Source organism: Ambystoma mexicanum, chromosome 2p (assembly GCF_040938575.1).
Source record: "Ambystoma mexicanum isolate Mex_15411 chromosome 2p, UKY_AmexF1_1, whole genome shotgun sequence".
Lineage (NCBI taxonomy): Eukaryota > Metazoa > Chordata > Amphibia > Caudata > Ambystomatidae > Ambystoma > Ambystoma mexicanum.
Genome location: NC_090923.1, coordinates 1,477,348,017 through 1,477,367,862, shown reverse-complemented (window position 1 = coordinate 1,477,367,862; position 19,846 = coordinate 1,477,348,017). Strand labels below are relative to the sequence as shown.

General features: G+C 47.7%; 1 protein-coding gene across 1 annotated transcript in view; it reads left to right on the top strand.

Annotated features, from left to right (window-relative positions):
- The window catches only part of LOC138567646 (zinc finger protein 398-like), a 1,191,033-nt gene that overhangs the window by 747,776 nt on the left and 423,411 nt on the right, over positions 1 to 19,846 (top strand). Inside the window, exon 5 of the mRNA XM_069646115.1 lies at positions 727 to 825. Coding sequence (XP_069502216.1) covers positions 727 to 825 — 99 coding nt within the window. The remainder of the gene's footprint in view (positions 1 to 726; positions 826 to 19,846) is intronic.

The following is a 19,846-nucleotide window of genomic DNA, read 5'->3' as shown; positions in this document are numbered from 1 at the left end:
TTCTCCTCCTTTTGAACTGCTGTGCTGAGTTAGCTCTCATGTCGTGCGGTCTGCCTTGCTCGTCCTGTGCTCTTCTGCGCCACTTTTTATCCCTTTGGGGAAGGGGAAGGGCTGTCAGGTGTGTGTAATTCTGGTAAATTGCCTGACTTTGCCTGACCCTGGTATTGGGACATGTCAGGTAAACGGCCCTGGTGTTAGTCTGTTGTCTTTCATGTTGTGCAAAAGTGTTTGTCTGAAAAAAAGGGGGGCATTGTCTTGGAATATCCTACTTGGTAGGCTGGGGAAAAATTGTTGAAAGAAGAAGGGGGATACCGCGTCTCGCCTGTCGGTCTCCTCTTCCCCAAGAATCCCCCCATCCAGGTGATCCTCTCTCACTGGTCCACCCCCAGGAACTGGATCCATGGCGATGGACGTGTCCTGGCCACCTCTTCACACAATAGGTGTCTTGATGGATTTATGTTACATGCTGTAAATTATTAATTTTATTAGTAATATGTAAAGTGTTTATGTCTAGTAATGGGTAGTGATGAATTAGATTGAAATGTAGAGATCATCGGGAGCTAAGGAATATTAGAATGATTTTATGTTTTAAAAAAGATCTATTATGATGACGCAAAAAGAAAATCAAATGTAAAGGTTGTATTTATGTTTTAATATATATAAAGGTTTGTTAAAAACCATTTATAAAATTTTAAAAAAACATAAATGTTTTCATGTTTATTACAGGGAATGAAATATGTTTATTACCAATAAAAGATGAGAGAGATACCTACTGCATTGGCAACCAGGAAAATGAGAGAAAAGAAAGCATCCGCTTTAGTATGGGTGAGTAAATCATGTTGTGTTTCGTTTGGCTGAAAACAGTAATATGTTTACAAAACCACATTTCAAATTTATAAGAAAGCAAGTACAAGTGTCTGATTTATCTCCTTTTTCACAAGACATACTATAGCCATAGAGTAAAAACCACACATTTCCTTTTTTAAGTCCAAAATATTCTTCTCTATTCCGCTTTCTCTTTAATGTCTATATTGGGACACTCTTACTAGTAATCACAAATGGGAGCCTCCAACACATTTATGGATCACATGTAAAAACGTGGATTGTAGGAAAATGGTCCAAATTATAACCAGTGATCTCTCCACGATTCTCCCTTGGATGGTGTTAGTCGATTGCCAACTGTATGGATATTGTATGATAGCCATTGGCAAGTTAGAAGCTCGGAAGGTTAATGCTTAATATGTTATCTCAGAATTCACAACTCCCACTTTCAGCTATTTACAAATCAATGGTGGCTGGCATAGGCACAACTACTATGGGGGTTAGAGGTGTCCTGACCCCCTCAAAATAAGGAACATGACCTTTTGGACCCCTTCAAATATTCCAGTGTACCCTTGTTGCAAGTTAACTATTTTGAAGGAACAGCTGCTGCTCAAGCAGGATAAGCCTAGCACTACAACTGAGAGAAGGGGGTCTTCAAATGGGTATACATTGAAGACATTTCACTGTTAGGTTGAATGTTGCGATAGATGAAATGTGAACCAAGCCCAGATTGAATTATTTGGTCAGAAGGGTTTCAGCTCAAATCCTGTTGTCATTCTTATGGTCCCAAAGTGCTCTTTGATTTATGCAAAGCGGCCAGGTGATTCTTGTTACCTCGCCTTTTCCATTGTTTTTTAAATTTACATCATGTGGTAAATTACTCACTGGAACTCGTATTAAAACCTGCAGTGCAGTAAAATAAGTGTAAAAAATCAAGATGTTAAAGGCTTACATCAGTTTTTACATTTTTCTGCTGTTTCAAAAAATGTTTGCTGGCAGAATGAGAGATAGGAGGGGGAAATACATTGTATTCACCTCATTCCTGCTCTGCCTGCAAAACCATCGAGTTTTACGCCTACATGAGATTTTGATGCAGGCACTAAACTAATGTAGTCATGCCAATCTGCCTGCATTTAGCACAGGCTAGAAGCAGATGCATTACATTGGAATCCATTTTAAATTCCATCTTTTCCTGGCACCTTTTACATTTTTCACAAAATGTAAAAGTAAAAGAAAAGGGTCAAAGTGATTTCTTCTGTATTTCCTCTTTCCTTTTGCACTACAGTTTGTAAAAGTTGAAAATTGTGTGAAGGGGACGCACAAGCACATAAGTGTTTCATGTTGGCAGTCGCCTGCAAGTAATTACCACTTTTAACATAATGATCCTGCCTGATTAAACTGTTTATATACTGAGTGAGGGAACATTTAATTTAAAGACAGTGATTTATTTACAAACTGCGCTAGAGAGATTTATTTGCAGTATGCAGACTTGATGCCAAGAAGACCACCATAGATCATGGTGTGTGACCCAAAATACATGTTTGCATGGTCTCATGATTTATTGTTTAAGGCAAGCACCACCCTCCCTCTTAGCAACAACCATCACTCTTTTGCCATCCCCATTTGTAAGACCATTCCCTTCCCCCTCTTTTTATTTTATTTTAATTTTTCCAGCTGAAATACCAATTCAACCTTTCAATAGACAATTTAAATACATACATCGAACTACAATTTTTACAGTTCATACAGTTTACACATTATAAAAGTTAATAATTCAGTTGATAACATGAAATTGAAAAATAATTATAGAAAATGATTCCAACTACAAAATTTCCAAAGATAATAAAAGCTTTACCCATACTAAAATCACTGCAGTATAATGGAAAATGAAAATCTTTTTCCATGAAATATCTGTCGTTAAGCATAATCCTTAAGAATTCTGTAAAAACAATTTTCTTTGTGGTAACAAATTGAGGCACACAACCACAATATGCTTCAAAGTTTCAATCTCATTTTCATTTTTACAAAACCGACAGTCTCGCTGATTTATAGGCCACTTCAATCTAGATCCTAAAACGTCCTTGGTTGGACAAAGATTAAAATGCAATTTTAAAAACAATAGTATTTACTTTGGACATGAAAACTTCAGGATATAAGACGGAATGTGGTTCAAAGGTTTCATTTGAAAATGGCCCACTTTGAAAATCTATTTTTTATTGTTCCCATGTTGTTCTCCAATTGTAGGACCATCATTTAAACGTACTTCGGTCTGGGGTAGTTAAAAGTAGATCTTCAGTGATAACAGCTTCTAACATGATATCCAGCCAGGCTTTCTTCCATGTCTGCAAAGAACCATTCAGGTTAGCCTCTAATGGACTGGCTATGAACGGAATTATTGTCATTGTTTTATTCTGATTTAAAATACATTTTCTGAACATAATCAAGGTCCGCCATTTATACATAATACTTAATGATTGTAGCTCTAACTCGTGACATATTATTTGAATTGGCAGACTTAAAGGAAGAGACAGCACTTTCTTCCAGTAGAGGACCTCAATATTCTTCAAATCCGGCATACACTCAATCATCTTAATTGCAGCCCCGTAAATTAAAATGGGTACCACCTTTTGTTTATAAAAAGTAATAAGGTGGCAGCATGAGAATTTCCCATACTTCCTATGGATCATTCTTCCATGTGCTACTGCAGTTTGCATCTTGCACCTAATTTCAGCTCTCTGTGGGGATTCCTGGATATTGTTGTTGGTGTAAATCTCGGTATTACCCAAATAGATCTTTTACCACTGACCTTTTGCACAATTGACCTAACTATAGTGGTCCTAATTGACCTTCTGCATAATTGACCTTTATATTATTTTAGTTATTTTATATATGTAGTGGGTTGGTTTTGGATTATAAATAATATAAGGGGATTGGGTGGGGGATTGCAGGGGGTTTTGGATTGGGTGTGAAGGTTGCGGGGGGTTTCCCCCTGAATATATTTCCTAATTGACCTTCTAAATTTAGGGCAATCCTCCCGAGGTCAATTGTGAAAAGGTCAATTAGTATACAACCTAAATCCCCAGATAATGATATTCATCCGGTACTACCAAAGGCTTTTTATATTGGAACCATGTGAATGACAATCTCTTAGGTGGCTTATTAGCTGTTAACATAACAATATTCGTTTTTTCAATATTAATCAGATGATTTCTATTAGCATATTGTTCAAGGGCCAGCAGAGATCTTTGCAGGCCCATTGGAGTCTTGTCCAATGAAACTAAATCATCTGCGTAAAGAAGCCAAGGTAATGGTATCATTCCAAGTTTCAGCGGGTATGAGACCACTGCTTGCAAATGCTGACCAATATCTGCTATAAATATGTGAAAAGGTGCAGGGGCTAAAATGTACCCTTGCTTAAGACCTCTGCTAGTTGCAATTGATGAGACAAGAGGCCTTGCTGGTTCAGCCTAACTTGAATTGAGGTATCTGAGTACAACTGTGAGACAAAGGATTGCATGTATGCCGGACAAGCAGCCCGTTTCATCTTGTAATTGTAATTGTTTATTTGTACAGCGCTTATACACAAGTGAAGTGCTTCAAAGCGGGAAGGGAGGAAGGGAATACAGTAGTCATTCTTAGGCCTTGATGTTTCCGAATGATCTAACAAAAAGGTAACTAGAGTACTATGCTTGATGGCATTTCTCCTAGTGCAAGTGCATGAAGTGTTCAGGCGCAAACAAATTAGGGAGGGGATACAAAGAGGGGACAAGACAGAACTTACTAGCCTAGTAATTTCAGGTCATGCAAGTGTATTGACGGAAGTACGAGGTGGGGGGGTAAGTGTGCCAAGTTCAGCAGGGCCCTGGGTTAAGTGCAGAGAGGTTACCCCTCTCTGGGAACATATGCCGAAAGTGCAGTAGTGCTGAACATAGTGCAGAGGCCCGGAGGCAAGTGCAAAGACTGACGGGGGAGCCTGGGATCTGTGAGGCTCTGGAGGTGGACCAGGCGACCAGTCAGCAAAAAATTAACGGAGTTGGGGAAGAGAAGGAGGAATGAGGCAGGAGAAAAAAAGAGAGGAGGTTAGCAGGGAGAATCGAGAAAGAGGAAGAGAAGAGGGAAGGTCTTGAGGAGTTTCCGGAACTTCAGGCAGAGAGAGGCAGGGATGCTGTTGCAGAGGGAGGCACCTGCAGAGGATAACAATCTACCCCCAAATGTCTGCTTGGAAAAACGGCTCAGCCGCAAAGAGTTGGAGGACGACGAGCAGAGGGCTCTAGAAGGAGAGTATTTAGGAAGAGAGTGTTGTAGATAGTGTTGGCCCTGGCCCCAGAAATCCTTGTGGACTATGCAGAGGGTCTTGAACTTGACCCTAATAGCCACAGGGAGCCAGTTGAGGGATTTCAGCGCTGAAGAGATGCAGTCCCTTGGCTTGAGGCCAAGGATAAGTCTTGCGGTTCTGTTCTGAATGAGTTTTAACAGACGGAAAGTAGAAGTAGGAAGATTGAGAAAGGCTGTTGCAGTAGTCCAGCCTTGAGAGAACCAGGGCTCTGGAGATGCTGATCCTTTGGGAGAAAGTGAGAAAAGGTAAAATACCTCTGAAGAGGTGCAGCTGTTAGTGGGACTTTTTTGGAGATTTCCGAGATGTGAGAAGAGAAGAAGATAGTGGAGTCTAAAATGACCACTAGATTTCTTACCTAACTAGCAGGTGGGGGTGCAGGGGCCAAGGGAGGCTGCCAGAGAGAAATTGGGAAAGCAGGAGCAGGGGTCCTAATGAGGACGATCTCTGTTTTACTGGCATTGAGGCAGAGATCATTAGCAGCACACCAAGACTGAATTGTGGACAGACAGTCAGGAATGAGCGAGGAGGTAGAAGAGGCCGTGTGGAGCCTGAAAGAGAGCTGCATGTCATCCGCATAACACTAAAAGTTAGAGGTGAAGGTAGCGATTCTGTGGGCCAGACGGCCCACGTAGACATTGAAGAACCAAGGGGATAGGTTAGATCCCTGGGGTCACCACAAGTAGAGAGAGTGATAGAGGAAAGAAAGGACCCAAGTTCCATGTGAGACGGACGGTCAGAGAGAAAAGAGGCAAGCCACGCCAGGGCCAGATCTGTGATGCCCAGGGTATCACGGAGACGGGAGATCAGGATGTAGTGGTTTACTGTGTTGAAGGCAGAAGAGAGATATGGATGGATGAATGAGGACAGAAGGAGAGTTAGAGTCAAGATTTGAGAACAGGTGTTTAGAAGAGCAGTTTCTGTGCCTCTGGATGCTCTAAAGCCAGACTGATGGTCATGGAGACAACCAACAGATTCAGTGTGGAGGGTAAGCTGAAGGAGAGCTAATTTCTCCAGGAGTTTGCCCAGGAAAGGAATGATAGAGATCAGGCGATAGTTTGCCTGGATGGGAGGGTCAGCAGAGTTTATTTTTAGCAGAGGGTGCAGAAGAGAGTGCTTGGGAGAAGTGGGGAAAGCACCAGTGGTGAAAGAGAGGTTGCAGAGGTCGGCCAAGGCTGAAGCAAGAGAATCAAATCAATGCTGTCCTTGTTGGTTTTAAGAGGGCTTGGGTCAACTAGTTTGGAGGAGGCTTTCATGGACCGGACTTGTCTAAAGACCTCCTCAGGTGTGACGGGGGAGAGGGAGGAGAAAAGAGGGGGGGTTGGTACCATAGGGGGCCCCAAGAAATGTCGGTGCAGGCAAAGGAGCGGGGGAGAGCGAGAACAGGATGTCCTGCATTTTGGCAGTGAAATGTGCAGCAAGGGCCGAGCAAAGGGCCTGGGTGGGTGCAGTAGAGGGAGAGGCTGCAGTAGGATTGGGCCGTTCAGGAGTTCAAGCCGTGTTGTTAGATGCCTCTGAGAGGCAGTCTTGAATATAGACACTTTTCTTGGAGTGCATGCAAAGTCTATATTGCCTTTGAAGAAGGCGGCAGGTCAGTTTGTCAGATGGTGCACCTGAAGATCCCCATTTCCGTTCCGCTGCTCTGCACTTTCGTTTAAGGGCAGCCAGCTTGGAGTCATACCAAGAGTTGCACTTTTTGGAAGGCTTCAGACAGACCCTCATGAGAGGGGCAAGAATGTCAAGAGTGTTGGAAATGGAGTGGTGAAAGTTAGAGAGGGCTGTGTCAGGGTGGGTATCAGCCGCAGGAGTAGAGGGAGAGGAGTTTGTGGAGGCAAAGGCAGCCACTGTCACTTTTTTCATGGGTCGGGTGGCCTTGAAGGTAGGAGGCAGTGAAGGGTGTGCCACTGCTAGAGGAGATGAGAGCTTCATGTGGGAAGAGAGAAGATAATGTTCAGTCCAGAAGAGTGAGGTAGTGAGAGGGATAGAGAGAGGGATGTCTGTAGAGATAAGAGCATCTAAGATGTGGCCAGCAGTGTGCATCGGGCCAGAAGGAAGAATGGAGAGAGAAAGAGAGTCGCATTGGTTGTGGAAAGGACCTGACGAGTCAGGAGAATCAAGATGGATGTTAAGATCCCCCAGCAGGAGGAGTTGGCAGGAGGAGGAGGAAAGGAGAGAGGAGGCCAGGTCAGCCCATTCAGAGAGGAAGAGGGTGGACTGTCCCGGCAGCCGATAGGTTTCCAGAGTAATAGAGGAGACAGGAGAGAGAGAGAGAGCCTGCAGACCAGACATTCAAAGGAAGAGTAGACCTGAGTCAGAATGATGGAAACAGCTATCCACTCAGGAAAGATCAGGGCTACTCCCCCTCTTGGCCTGTTAGGCCTGGGTAAAGAGAGGATATTGTAGCCTTCAGAGAGGCAAAACTCGTGATAGAGCTGTCCTTTAACCATGTCTCAGTAAGGGCTAGGGCATCGAGATCCAGGAGTTCAAGGAGGTGGCAGATACCAGAGGAGTGCTTGACAGCAGAGCGAGAGTTAAGCATGGCAACATGGAGCAGATTGCTGTTTTTGAAAGACTTATGAGGGGGTTACAGGGGCTAGTGATCAACCCAGTAAGCATTGAGAGTGCCTGAGAGGTAGAGGTAGGAAGGGGCAGAGGAGCCGATGCTGACAAGGGTGTCGGTGGGGGGTGTGTAGGCAAGGGAGCCAGAACAGTAATAGGTGGCAAGGGAGCTAGTGTAGAAGGAGCCACAGGGGGCAACGGGGCCCCAGAATCATCGAACATGAGAGCCGATGGAAAGGGACGAACGCAAGAGAAATCAATTTGAAAACAGGCGGTGGGAATATCCCAATAACATGGAGGGTAACAGGGTGAGAACAGACTGACAGGATGATGCTAATTAATGCCCAGATATGAAAAAGGCTCTTGTGCTGAAAAATGTGTTATTGCAAGGGCGGATCCACGAAGGTGGATAACAATACTGTTGAAAAAATTAAGGATGAAACTTTCAAACTAGACTTGGCGCTTCATTTAAGAGTACACAATCAAACTTTTTGCATACCAGGTTTTTTTTCTTTCCCGTTTTACTCTTAAGACGCGACATATGAGTCAGACATATAATGAATTAAGTCGCTGGGCAACTCTGACTGATATTTAAAAAAAAAAAACACTATACCAAGTAGAATGTAAAAGGGCCCACAAAGCCCAGCCAGGCCCGGACAGGCACAGCCAGGGCCCTTTGGTGAAGTCCTTTGGTTGTGGGCCGGCTTCTTCAAGAATAAAATGTCTCTAGGAACGGAGTCGAATGCCAACTTAAAATCAATGAAGGCCATATAGAACGGCTGTTTTGATTGGATAACTCTTCTTTTTACCAATGATATAGCCAAAAGATGTACAGTGGTACCCAGCCCGAGAAAAATCCAGATTGATGTTTGTCACAAAGAGACACCCTGTCGGTCCAACACTTTCTATCTCTCAGTAACAGTCGTGCAAAGATTTTCCCCAGGGCATACTAAAGAGGGGTTGGCTGATCATTCTCAGACCGATCCTGATCACCCTTCTTAAATATCAGAATAATAACAGACTTTTTCCAAGATTGTTGGATTATTAGTCTTTATTACCTGATCAAAAATAGTAAAAAGAACCCTAGACCAGGTCTTCAGGTGGGCATTTAGCATTACATTTGTAAGACCATCAGGGCTCTAGATGTACTAAAAAATGTTATGTGGCATAAAATATCATCGAGATTAAAAAACAATGCATCCTCCGAGTTCCAGTTAACCCTCAAGTTTGAGCTGCGTATAATTTCGAAAAGTAATGGTTCCAAACTTGTTCGTGAATTGAGAATGTCTGCAGCGGAAGCTGAAACTGATTTCACCCAATCACTAATAAAGATCATATTTAAGCACTATTTTTTGATGCTATAGCTCTTAGCTTTAAGCATATTTTCACCATCTTGCTGATACATTGTTGCCCGATGACCCTTCAGCCAATACTTAGACACCAACTTTAACTTGTGTGTCTTACGTAGTCTAGGAATCTGATCCAAATAGCCCACTGCTCTTAAATGTTCCCTTAATAATCATTTCTTATCTCTTATTTCAATATCAAAAATATACTTATGCTTAAAAGTCAGTTTAAACCAAGGTCCCTGTTGTTCAATAAATAAACTAAGTGCCGCCACATACTGCCCTTCTAAGTTTAATATATCTTGGCCAAGTGTGAAACCATGGTCTCTTATACAATTATTTCATTTATGGAGCTTCTCATCTGACCAGCTAAACCTGTTTCTCCATCCCATGACCTCCACTTTAGAGTTGTAGTAGGTTCTTTGGGAGGGGGAGACCAGGGGACATTCCCAGCTAAGCAATAGCTACTCATGGTCGCTGTTTCGCTGTTTGTGAAGGGAGGATAGCTCACTGGCAAGGCGTGTGTCTTGGAAGCAAGACCACGCTGAACAACACTGGTTCAAATCCCGGATCCGCGATTAAAATCGACATAGGGTATTAAGCATTTGCGCAATCTGAATGTACAACGCCTAGTAGGATCGTTCCTCCCCTACCCCACCCCCTTGCCTTGTTGCGTCTTGAGACACACACGTTTATAGGAGCTTTACAAATGAACAATAAAATAAATAAAAAATCAATGAAAGAAAGAAACAGAGGTTATGTTGGGGTCCAAAAGAATCAAATCCAACATCTCCTCTACACCCTCCAGAAACAGATCATCAGCAATTGACATGGGGTTCCAATATAAATTCAGTAGTGTCAAAGTAGAGCAAACCAGTTTAGTTAACTCTGTAAATTGATTTGGGGAGGCCCATGGCTCTAAAATCCCCCCTATACTCATTTTGCTGCTGTTAAGAATCCTGCGGCAGGATTCCCTAGATTTTTCCTGCTTTCCCTTAGAGAATCAATTGAACATTTTATAGCCTTTTACCCAGTTTTTCTCAAAAATAATGCTGTAGAATGCACCCTTTGTACATATTATTTTAAACATGCTCCATGGGGATGAACACTGCTAAACCTCCATAAATTATTTAAGGCTATCTTGCTATGCTCAGTCGCTTGTGCTAATTTGTGGGAGATGTTAATGCCACTGCACTGCAAGTTATTCACCTCCCGCCTGTGACACTGAATCATTAGCAACGCCAGGGGCCCTCATGATCCCCTCACCCACATTACCAAAAGCCAACAGCTGCCTCTGCCACTAACGTGCACGTAATAATGTAAAAAGCTGTTACTAGCCCTTTACATTGGCTACTGTTATGTTTAGGCACCAAGGGTAAGGAACATTCACCCCTTGTTTCTATGGTCAGTGAAAGATGTACGGTTTATTAAAAAATATACTTACAGGGCATGGCCAAGATGGCGGAGCGGGCAGACGTCTCCCTCTAAACTGCTCCGACAACACCAACCCAGCCTGACGCGATAAAGGCGAACATGAGCCTTAAGAACGAGCACAAAGTGGCGGACTAGCCCTGGTGACAGTAGGGACCCCCCCGGTGGGCTGCCAGTGTGGTTGCTGCAACCTTTCGATCAAAGTCATACCGGCTGCGGGTCCCCTCCTAAAAATGGCTGCTGCGGCCAGGCAAGTCCTCGGATGGGGCTGTTCCCATGGTGGACTGTGAAGGTTGGAGGAAGCAAAGCGGGAGGCCCGGTGGCCTGAGATTGAGTCGGGGGCCCTGCGCCTGCTGTGCCTGGAGGTGTGCTGGCCACTGGATGTGGGGGAGCGAGTGTGCCCTGCCTCCGACGTGGTCTGCACCATTGAGAATGGCAGCAGAACGCGGGGTGAGCACCTGTGACCCTGATGGTGGCAAGACTCTGTGGCCGGGGGAGCTCCCAGAGTGGCGCTGGAGCTGGCAGAGAGGGGACGCCGACCCGCACAGCATTGAGCCTCCTCTGCTGCTGGGAGGATTCCTGGCAGTAGTTACCCAGGCTTGGGGCATGGAACGGTAAGCTGGAGAGGTTGAGCGGGTGATTGTGTCGGCAGCCTGCTGGAGAGAAGGAGGGTGGCACCAACGATACCTGCACTGCTGGCACCTGGATGATTGAGCCATAGACAGACTGTTGAATGCTGGGGAGGCTGTGATGGTGTCCACTCTGACAGGCTACTGAAGAGCGGAAGGGCTGCACCAGGGACACCCTTATCAGTAACACCTGGAGGATTCCCCACCTATGGCACCTGAAAGATTGGGCGACATGTGCCTGCAGAATGCTGGGGAGGCTGAGAAAGTGCCCATTCTGACAGCCTACTGGAGAGTGGAAGGTCTGCACCCGGACACACCTCTGTCGTAGCAGCAGGAGAATTAGAATATAGGTGCTTGGCATACACAGCCTGAACCCCCCCTCAAGGAGACTGTGAGACGGTGACTATTAGGGGGGAGAGGGGGATTAGCCTGCCTGGTGTGGGTGTTAGGGCTATGGTGACAGCAGAGAAACAGAGTTTACCCTGCTGGCAGCACACACAACAGCTCCATAAGCCAAGCGGGCGCACTATGCCCAGACCATCCAGGAGAGGCAAAACCATGAGTATTCAGGCCTTCGTAAGGACAACCCAAACTCAGTATTTGCAATCTCTGACTATGTAGGGGAGCGAGGGTAGCGAAGGGGACGTGCAACCTCCCAGCGAAGAACCACAACTTAGGCGTGAGTTTATCCTATGCTCTCTCTGCGCACTCAAAAGATATATTAAGGAATCCCTGCACACAGAAATTGCGGAACTATACAGGAAAATGCTGGAGACTGCCAATGAATAATGGAGGACATAGGAGTGCTGGGAGACAGGGTCGACCACAACAAACTTTCTCTGGCCACATTGGAAGCTGAGGTTGGTGAAATCCAGGGATGATAGCTATCCTGCAAGATAGCAAGGAATTCTTGAAATCCAGGTGTGACGACCTGGAAAATAGGGCACGTAGGGACAACCTGAAGATAAAATTCCTTGTTGAAGGGACGGAGGCCGAGAATATGAAGACTGTATTCGGGGCCGGGGGTGCTCTCCTCCCAGATCATGGCTTCGGACCCCCCACGGAATATCAAGATAGAGAGGGCCCACAGAGTTGGCCCGAGTAGAGATGGAGTGAATCGACCTCCTAGCGGTTTGGTCGTGAAGTTCCACAATTATAAAGTGAAAAAAGCCATTCTGGGAGTGGCAAGGAAGGCCAACAAGACACAATTCCGAGAGTCGGTGGTGCAAGTCTATCAAGCTGTCTCCCAGCCCACTCTAGCCAAATGCAGAGCGCTAAAACCCATCACAGAGGAGCTGTGACGCCAGGACATACGCTACAAATGGACGTACCCTTTTGGACTCCAGATTAAGCGGTGGAGGAGGGGGCCCGTTTGCTGGATCTCTCTCTAGAGGAAGGGAGGGGCGCCCCGTGGTCCGTACCGCACAATGGAGTCCAGATCTGTGGACTCATTGAAAACTGTCCAGTCAGGGAAGAAAAGAGCTGATGGATGAAATGAAAGAGTTGGCACTTTCTACCTTGTATGAGGGGCACTTCCGGGGGTGTTTCCGGGACACTGGAGTGAGGGACTCTGTATTGGAGGGATTTCGCCTGAGGTTGGAGTTGCAATGCTGTAGGCTCAGATTTTGATCGTGCTTAGTTCTCTATTTTGGCAGCACAAAGTTATGTACAAGTCGGTTTGCCAGTTGGCGCATGTAATTAAGAGGATCGGGTTGAGTGGGAGGAGAGGTGCTACATCTTCTATCCCGAGGTTTGAACGGAATGGAAGATGCATTTGGGTTCTATAGGAGTTTTCCTGTTACACAGGTATACTGGTTGTGATTACTTTCAGGAAGGGGCCAAAGAGGAGGGGCACTCTGTACATTGGAAGACAATCAAATGGGCTCACATGGGAGAAGGAGGGGCCCGTTGGTTTGGACGGTTCCGGGGAGAGGTGGACAGCTGAAGAGGGGGAGATGGTGATAAATGTAGGCACCTTGAACGCAAGAGGTCTTAATACCCCGGGCAAGCACTTTAGCTCTTTTCGAGAATTGCAGCGGCTACACTTACACATAGTTGGCTTTCGGGAAACCCCTCTCTTATCTAAGGATCACTCCGACTTAAAATTAAGCTCTTTCCACACCAATATTTTTCTTCAGTATCTAGTAAGAGCGCGGGTGGCATTTCTTCAGCATAGGGATTTGGGGTTTAAGCACACTGATGCTAAAAGGGATACTGATGGCAGATATATTATGATTAAGGGTGAAATCCATGGGCGCTTGGTAACACTGCTTTCTTGCTACGCCCCTAGCACAGGCCAAGAGTCCTTTATGCAGCAAGTCCTGGAAAAACTACAACTGAGGGGTAGGGGCGACCTGATAATGGTTGAGGACATAAACCTGGCCATGAATGGGGCTAAAGACAGGTTGGTCCGCCCGACATTTGCCTTTAGTGGAGTAGCCTCAAAGTCGCTAAGGGCACATATAGCTGCTTGTGACCTCATCGACATATGGCGCACCCACCACTCCACTGACCCGCCTTTACCTATAGGTCTCACGTATACACCTCATTGTCAGGTATAGATTATATCTTTACTTCGAGGGGATTGGGTCCTCTGACGTATTCCATATCTATGACAGTAATCACCACATCTGTGCTGCTTCGGAAAATCTTTCTGCGTCTTGCGTCGATGACGTCGATACGCCGTCCTCGAGGGCCTCCGTCGAGCCGATGTCACCGGATGTTATAAGTAGGACGCACAACGCCCATAGCCTCAGTTCCGTTTTTTCCGGGAACGTGTTCGCTTCGGAGATCTCGGCGTGCCTCGATTCTACTGAATCCTGTTCTTTCGGTTCTTCAAACCTGTTTCTTCATTGCTATCGAATATGATGTCTTCGGCTTCTTCCACCGCGCGGTCCGGGTTTAAGAAGTGTCGGGTGTGCGGGTCCAAGATGTCCCTGACGGATACGCACGGCGCTTGCCTCTGGTGCCTCGGGGAGGACCATGATACGGACGACTGTGTCGATTGCCAATCGCTCACTTCGAAGGCCTTGCAGGGAGCGTAAGAAGAAGCTGTCGGTCGGTAAGGTGGCCAAGCCCCGGAAGTCGCGTTCCACTGGTCTTTCGACGGACGATTCAAGGGGCGACTCTCCGCAACGTCGTCGTGAGTCCGGGGGTTCTCGGTCTGGGAGTCGGTCCCGCCATTCCTCTGCCTCTTCGAGGCACTCCAGGAAGCGCCGTCACAGGTCGCCTTCCCCGTCCTCTTCCGAGAACTCTGCCTGTCGGCGGGTAGCTTGTCCCAACAAGCATTCCACTCCGGAGGAATGGGATTTGTTCCGAAAGGAGATGTTGGCGATTTTTCAATTGCAGGGCTCCGGTCCGGCCGCGCCATCTGAGGACGCAGGTCGAGGCCGCGCTAGAGACACCGCTCGTCCGCGTTCGGGCTCGAGCATTCGTCGCGACCACCGGGCGCCTTCGAGGTCCCGGTCGGACAAGGATGGCCGCTCTAGGCATGCCCGTTCCAGGTCCCGGTCATCAACGCCATAGAGACCGTGAGACTCTGTGAAGTCTTCGAAGAAGACATCGACGCCGGCGGCACCGAGGTCGTCGACGGACTCTCTCGAGGCCCCGCCTCCGAGGAAGTCATTGACGCCGTCGACGCCTAGGCTGTCGAGAGACACGCTCGGGGCTCCGCCCTCGAGGCCTGTGTCGACGCCGTCGAAGCTGTCGGCGCCGCGCTCGACGCCCTCGACGCCTTTCGAGGCAGCCTTGTCGGAGGTACCCCGTGGCACGGTGGCACCCCCAAGAAAGGCGATGGCTAAGGCTAAACATGTGTGCCTTTTTCTGTACCCTCTTTCCAGCCTCTAGATTATATTTCTGAGGTGAATGAGGGGTCTGAGGAAGGTGAGGTTCCTGCATTGGTTCCTGATGACTTTGTTTCTGGTCACAGTCAGCTTGAGGACCTGCGTCAGTCGCTGCATGACGCCAGTGGTCTAGACACCTCTCCGGAGGTGGAGTTTGGTAGGCCGGAGCCTGGCACGCATGCCGAATCTTCATATCGGCGCCTCATGTCGAGGGTCACTGAATACCTGGGTAGGTCTGCCCCCCCCCCTGGGGATTTTCAGCAGGATGACCTGACTGATATCCTGGACCAAGGTCCTCCAACTGACCCGGTGCTGCCATTCCATATGGCCTTGCAGAGAAGGGTGGCTGGGGCTTGGACTGCTCCGGAAAGTCTCCCGGCAGTGAGCAAGTCCTTGCCGAGGAAATATCGCCCAGCCAGTGGCGACCCCTGCTACTTGACCACGCACCCTACTCCGGAGAGTTTGGTGGTGCAGGCGGCTATGGCCCAGGCAAAGCAGGCGTCGTACCCTACTATCCCTCCTGATAGGGATGACAAACGGTTTGACGGCTGGGCGAAGAAGGTGTTTTCTTCTGGGGGTATGGCGCTTCGGGCTGTCAACTCCGTTTGTGCCTTGTCTCGTTTCACGCACACTCTGTGGAACTGTATTTCCCTAGCGGCTGATCATATTCCCGAAGGGGAGGAACGGGATGGTTTCCTTGCTATCGTGCAGGATGGCAAGGATGCCATGTGTGAATCGGTTCAGTCGGGTCTGGACATGGTTGATTGCGTCAGCCGGTCCATGACGGCGAGCACCGTGATGCGCAGGTTTGCGTGGTTGCGGAAGTCAGGTTTTTTCTCCTGATGTGCAGGCCCGCCTCCTCAACATGCCCTTTGATAGTGTACATCTTTTTGGCAGCAAGGCTGACGAGAGTCTTGAGAGGTTGCAGACCTCCAAAGCTGCAGCAAAGTCATTGGAGGTTGGCGGACTGCATCGCCTGCCTTTTCGTCCTACGGGACAGCAATGGAGGGGAGGTTCCTTTCGATATTACTCGTCCTTTAGTAAATCGAGAGGAGCTGCTAGTCAAAGGGGCAACCGTAGGAGTGCCAGAGGTGGAAAACAAGGTACTTGAGGTTCCAATGCCGCGCAAGCAGTTGCCTCTTTGCCCTCAGGCACTGCCGCAGCCGCTTCAGCTCAGTCATGAGGCCCAGGCTTCTCCGGTTGGGGGGAAGGCTGGCGTAGTATCTCGTAGAATGGAGTGCCATTACTTCAGATGTGTGGGTTCTGGAGATCATAGCCCACGGCTACTGTCTTCCTTTCCGGCAGAGGCCTCACGACAATCCACCAGGGAACCTCTCTTTGAAGAGTCCGGATCCGCTCCTTGCGCAGGAAATTCAATCCCTGCTGGAGAAAGGCGCCATAGAACTGGTGCCTGTAGCGGAGAGGAACAAGGGATGGTATTCCCCTTTGTTAGGGAGAATTCTCTATTAAGGCTAATTTCCCAAACCTAGTGAGTCCCCCAGCAGCTTTGCTGGATTTTTGGGGTTTATTTTTTTCTTTCTCCTGCTAAGAGTGAGACTCTTTTTCTCCCACTCTTAGGCATGATTTGAGAATGTCCTTTGACTTTGTAATGTGTTTTATGGGCTATGGGGTCTTTTACTCCATAGGGCTTCATGTGTTTTGGTATGTGTGTTACACAGCACCCTCAGTGCAGTAATACAGGGGTGTCATAGTGACCCCCAAACATAGACTCCATACCCTGGGACTGACTACTGTCTCCCAGGGCATGTAAAGTCACCATTGGCTTTATTAGTCCAAATTTGTGAACGGAACCAGTACAAACCATCATATTGTGGAAGTACTGGAAGGGGTTAATTAGATTACCCCTGGGTCTGTTTTCAAGGGGGCACTGTGCAGTCCCCCCTTGTCGAGTTTCTGGCTTGTGGCAGTGGTTACCACGCAAAATATTCCTTAAGAATATTTACTATGGGATTTTCCCATTCATTTTAAACGCACCACTTTTTGGTGCAATGTCAAAGATACCGGCGGGTTATTTATTTAATATTCATTCCCCGGTTGGGTCTTTTTGCCAGGAATCGGTTTTAAAATGGCGTTTGTGTTCGCCTCTGTAACTCCAACCCAAGTCGAGCCCTTTGTTCAACTTTTGGCGGGCTTCTGCACAGAAGCCTCCAAAAGTGGTGCCACTCTGTCTGGGTCTACAGGATGTGTGGGAGGGGGGAATAGGCACCCTGGACTGAGTTGCCTTGGCAACTCAAGTCGCACTCTTGTGTGATCGGCCCAGTGGTGAGCCGTGCGGCTCACCACTTAGCATGTTTGATTGACAGCTAGGGCTGGTGAATGGGGGTTTTCTGCATAAAAGCAGGGCTTTGGGGACTGGAACTTCAGAAGTCGCCACAGGACCTAAAGAATCCGAAGAGGGAGAAGCTGAGCCAAGCTGCAATGACGACACCACCGGTGGAGCCCTGTTGAACCGTCTCACCACTTCCCAACGACAGAGAAGATCTTCATCCAGGAGAGTCTTCTTCCTCTGAACTTGTGGGGTTAACCAGTTCACCTCTTTTTCGCCTCCTGGATCGTCTCGTGGTCGAATCGCCCGTGCCAAGCACCCCGGCGGCCGGATAGCCACGCTTCACCACTACCGCAAATAAAAGGATCGTACCTTTTAATTGGGAAACTCCGCGGCTGGTTTCTTCCCTGGCAGTGCAAAGACCTCCAGCTTTCCTCCACGTTGAGATCTTCTCTTCCCGTGGACGAAGCACCGACTTGCACCCGCTGCCAGGAACAACTGCCCCCGCTGGAGCTTTCTCACCATTTCAGGTACTGTGTCCCACCTGGTCTCCCTTGCAACAGACTGTTCAAGGTGTCCCGTAAATCTTTGACTCTCTATCCTGGGGTGACCTGGGACCTGTTAACTAACTTTTCTGAACTGATCCAACTCCTTTTTGAACTATCTGCAATACTTTTTAAGTTATTTCAACTGTGTGATCTTGGGCACATTTCGCCTTGCTCTCTCCACGAGTGGGCCTGGCCGTGAACTTTCTTTCTCTACAGTAGACTCTGCCTTTCTTGACTTGCTGTGGTTCTTTTAAAAGTGTTGGTATTGTGTGCTTTCCTAATTCTGCCTTTTCCCTCCCTTTTTAAATAATTATTGGAGTGCCATATTGGTTAAGCGCTCACCCCTGATGATAAGTGGTGTTCTTTTCCTAAGACTTGTCGAATAATTAATCAGGGAGGTGTATATATTTCTAGTGACTGTGTTTTGAACTTGCTTGACATATTAGGGGCAGTGTATATTTTACAAGTGTGTTTTTAAATAGATAATTATATACTTTTATACAAAGCTCTGGTCAGTGTTTGCTTGTGCTACTGTGCTTTTGTACCTAATGTGTATACTCTATATACTGTCTAACTCTTCTTGAGAGAAGTCTGACTGCTCAGCCACAGCTACCAGGTAAGTCTGGGTGGTGCAGACTGCTACCAATTGGGTTTACTGCCAACACCTGTAGTCTTGAACTTTTTGCAGTGGTCTCTAAGGGAACTGCACAGGTTTCTGCCTGGCACCTTTATTTTTTGATTTAGAAGAAAGACGAAGGATTGAGACCCATCATGGACTTGCGCGGTTCGAACAAGCTCCTTAGGAAGGACAAATTCAAGAGGGTTACTCTTTCTCAAGTCCTCCAGGCCCTTCAACCTCAGGACTGGTTGGTGTCTCTCGACCTCAAGGACACTTATTTTCATGTGCCGATCCATCCAAAGCACGAGAAGTACCTGAGGTTCGCGGTTGGCGACTCGCACTTTGTTTCGGGTCCTGCCGTTTGGATTGACCTCCGCCCGAGGGTCTTCACCAAGCTCATCGTGGTGGTGGCATCTCATCTCAGGAAAGGGGGGATTCACGTCTACCCCTACCTGGACGATTCGTTGATCAGGGCGCGCTCTCCCGAGCAAGTCCTGGATCATCTGTCCATCACCTGCCACTCCCTTCACAAGCTGGGCTTCTCCCTCAACTTAAAGAAGTATTACTTGACGCCAACTCAGCAGCTCCAGTACATCGGAGCAGTGCTCAACACTTCCCTGGGGCAGTGTTTTCCTCCCCAGGTGAGGGCTCACCACATTCAGCAGATGGTGCACAAGTTTCAACATGCCCAGAGTCTCCCAGCATTCGAGTTGTTGAGGTTGCTCGGCCTCATGCGTGAAGGTTGAGGGATCTGACCTCTGGATAGAGAACCTGACCCCCCTCCCGTGAGAGCAGATCGTCCCGGTAGGGAAGACGACGTGGAGGGCAGTCGAGAAGGTCCGGGTACCACGCCCTCCTGCCCCAAGCCGGAGCAATGAGGATCATACGGGAACCAAACCTCTGTAACCTCTGCAGCACCTGCGGGATGACGGGGACTGGAGGAAACGCGTACAGCAGTGGGAAGGACCACTCCACCACGAACGCATCTCCTAAGGCTCCTCTTGGAGGAAATTCCTGCGAGCAAAACCTTTCGCACTTCCGGTTGATACTGGAGGCGAAGAGATCCACTTGAGGTGTCCCCCAAAGGGCGAAGATCTCCAGGAGACTCTCCTGAGCCAACTCCCACTCGTGAGAGATCGCGCTGTGCCTGCTCAGAGCATCCGCCATCTCGTTTTCGTCTCCGGCCAGATGAACTGCCGATATCGAAATTTCCTGCTGGATGGCCCAGAACCAGAGCTGCATCGCCTGCCTGCACAGAGGAAGTGACCCTGCCCCCCCTTTTTCTTGAGGTAGTGCATGGCCACTGTGTTGTCCATCAGGATCAGGACATTCTTTCCTCACCCAGTCGGCAGAAAAGCCTTCAGGGCCAGCCGGACGGCCCTCAGCTCCAACAGATTGATATGGAGTCTGGACTCCGACGAAGACCAACG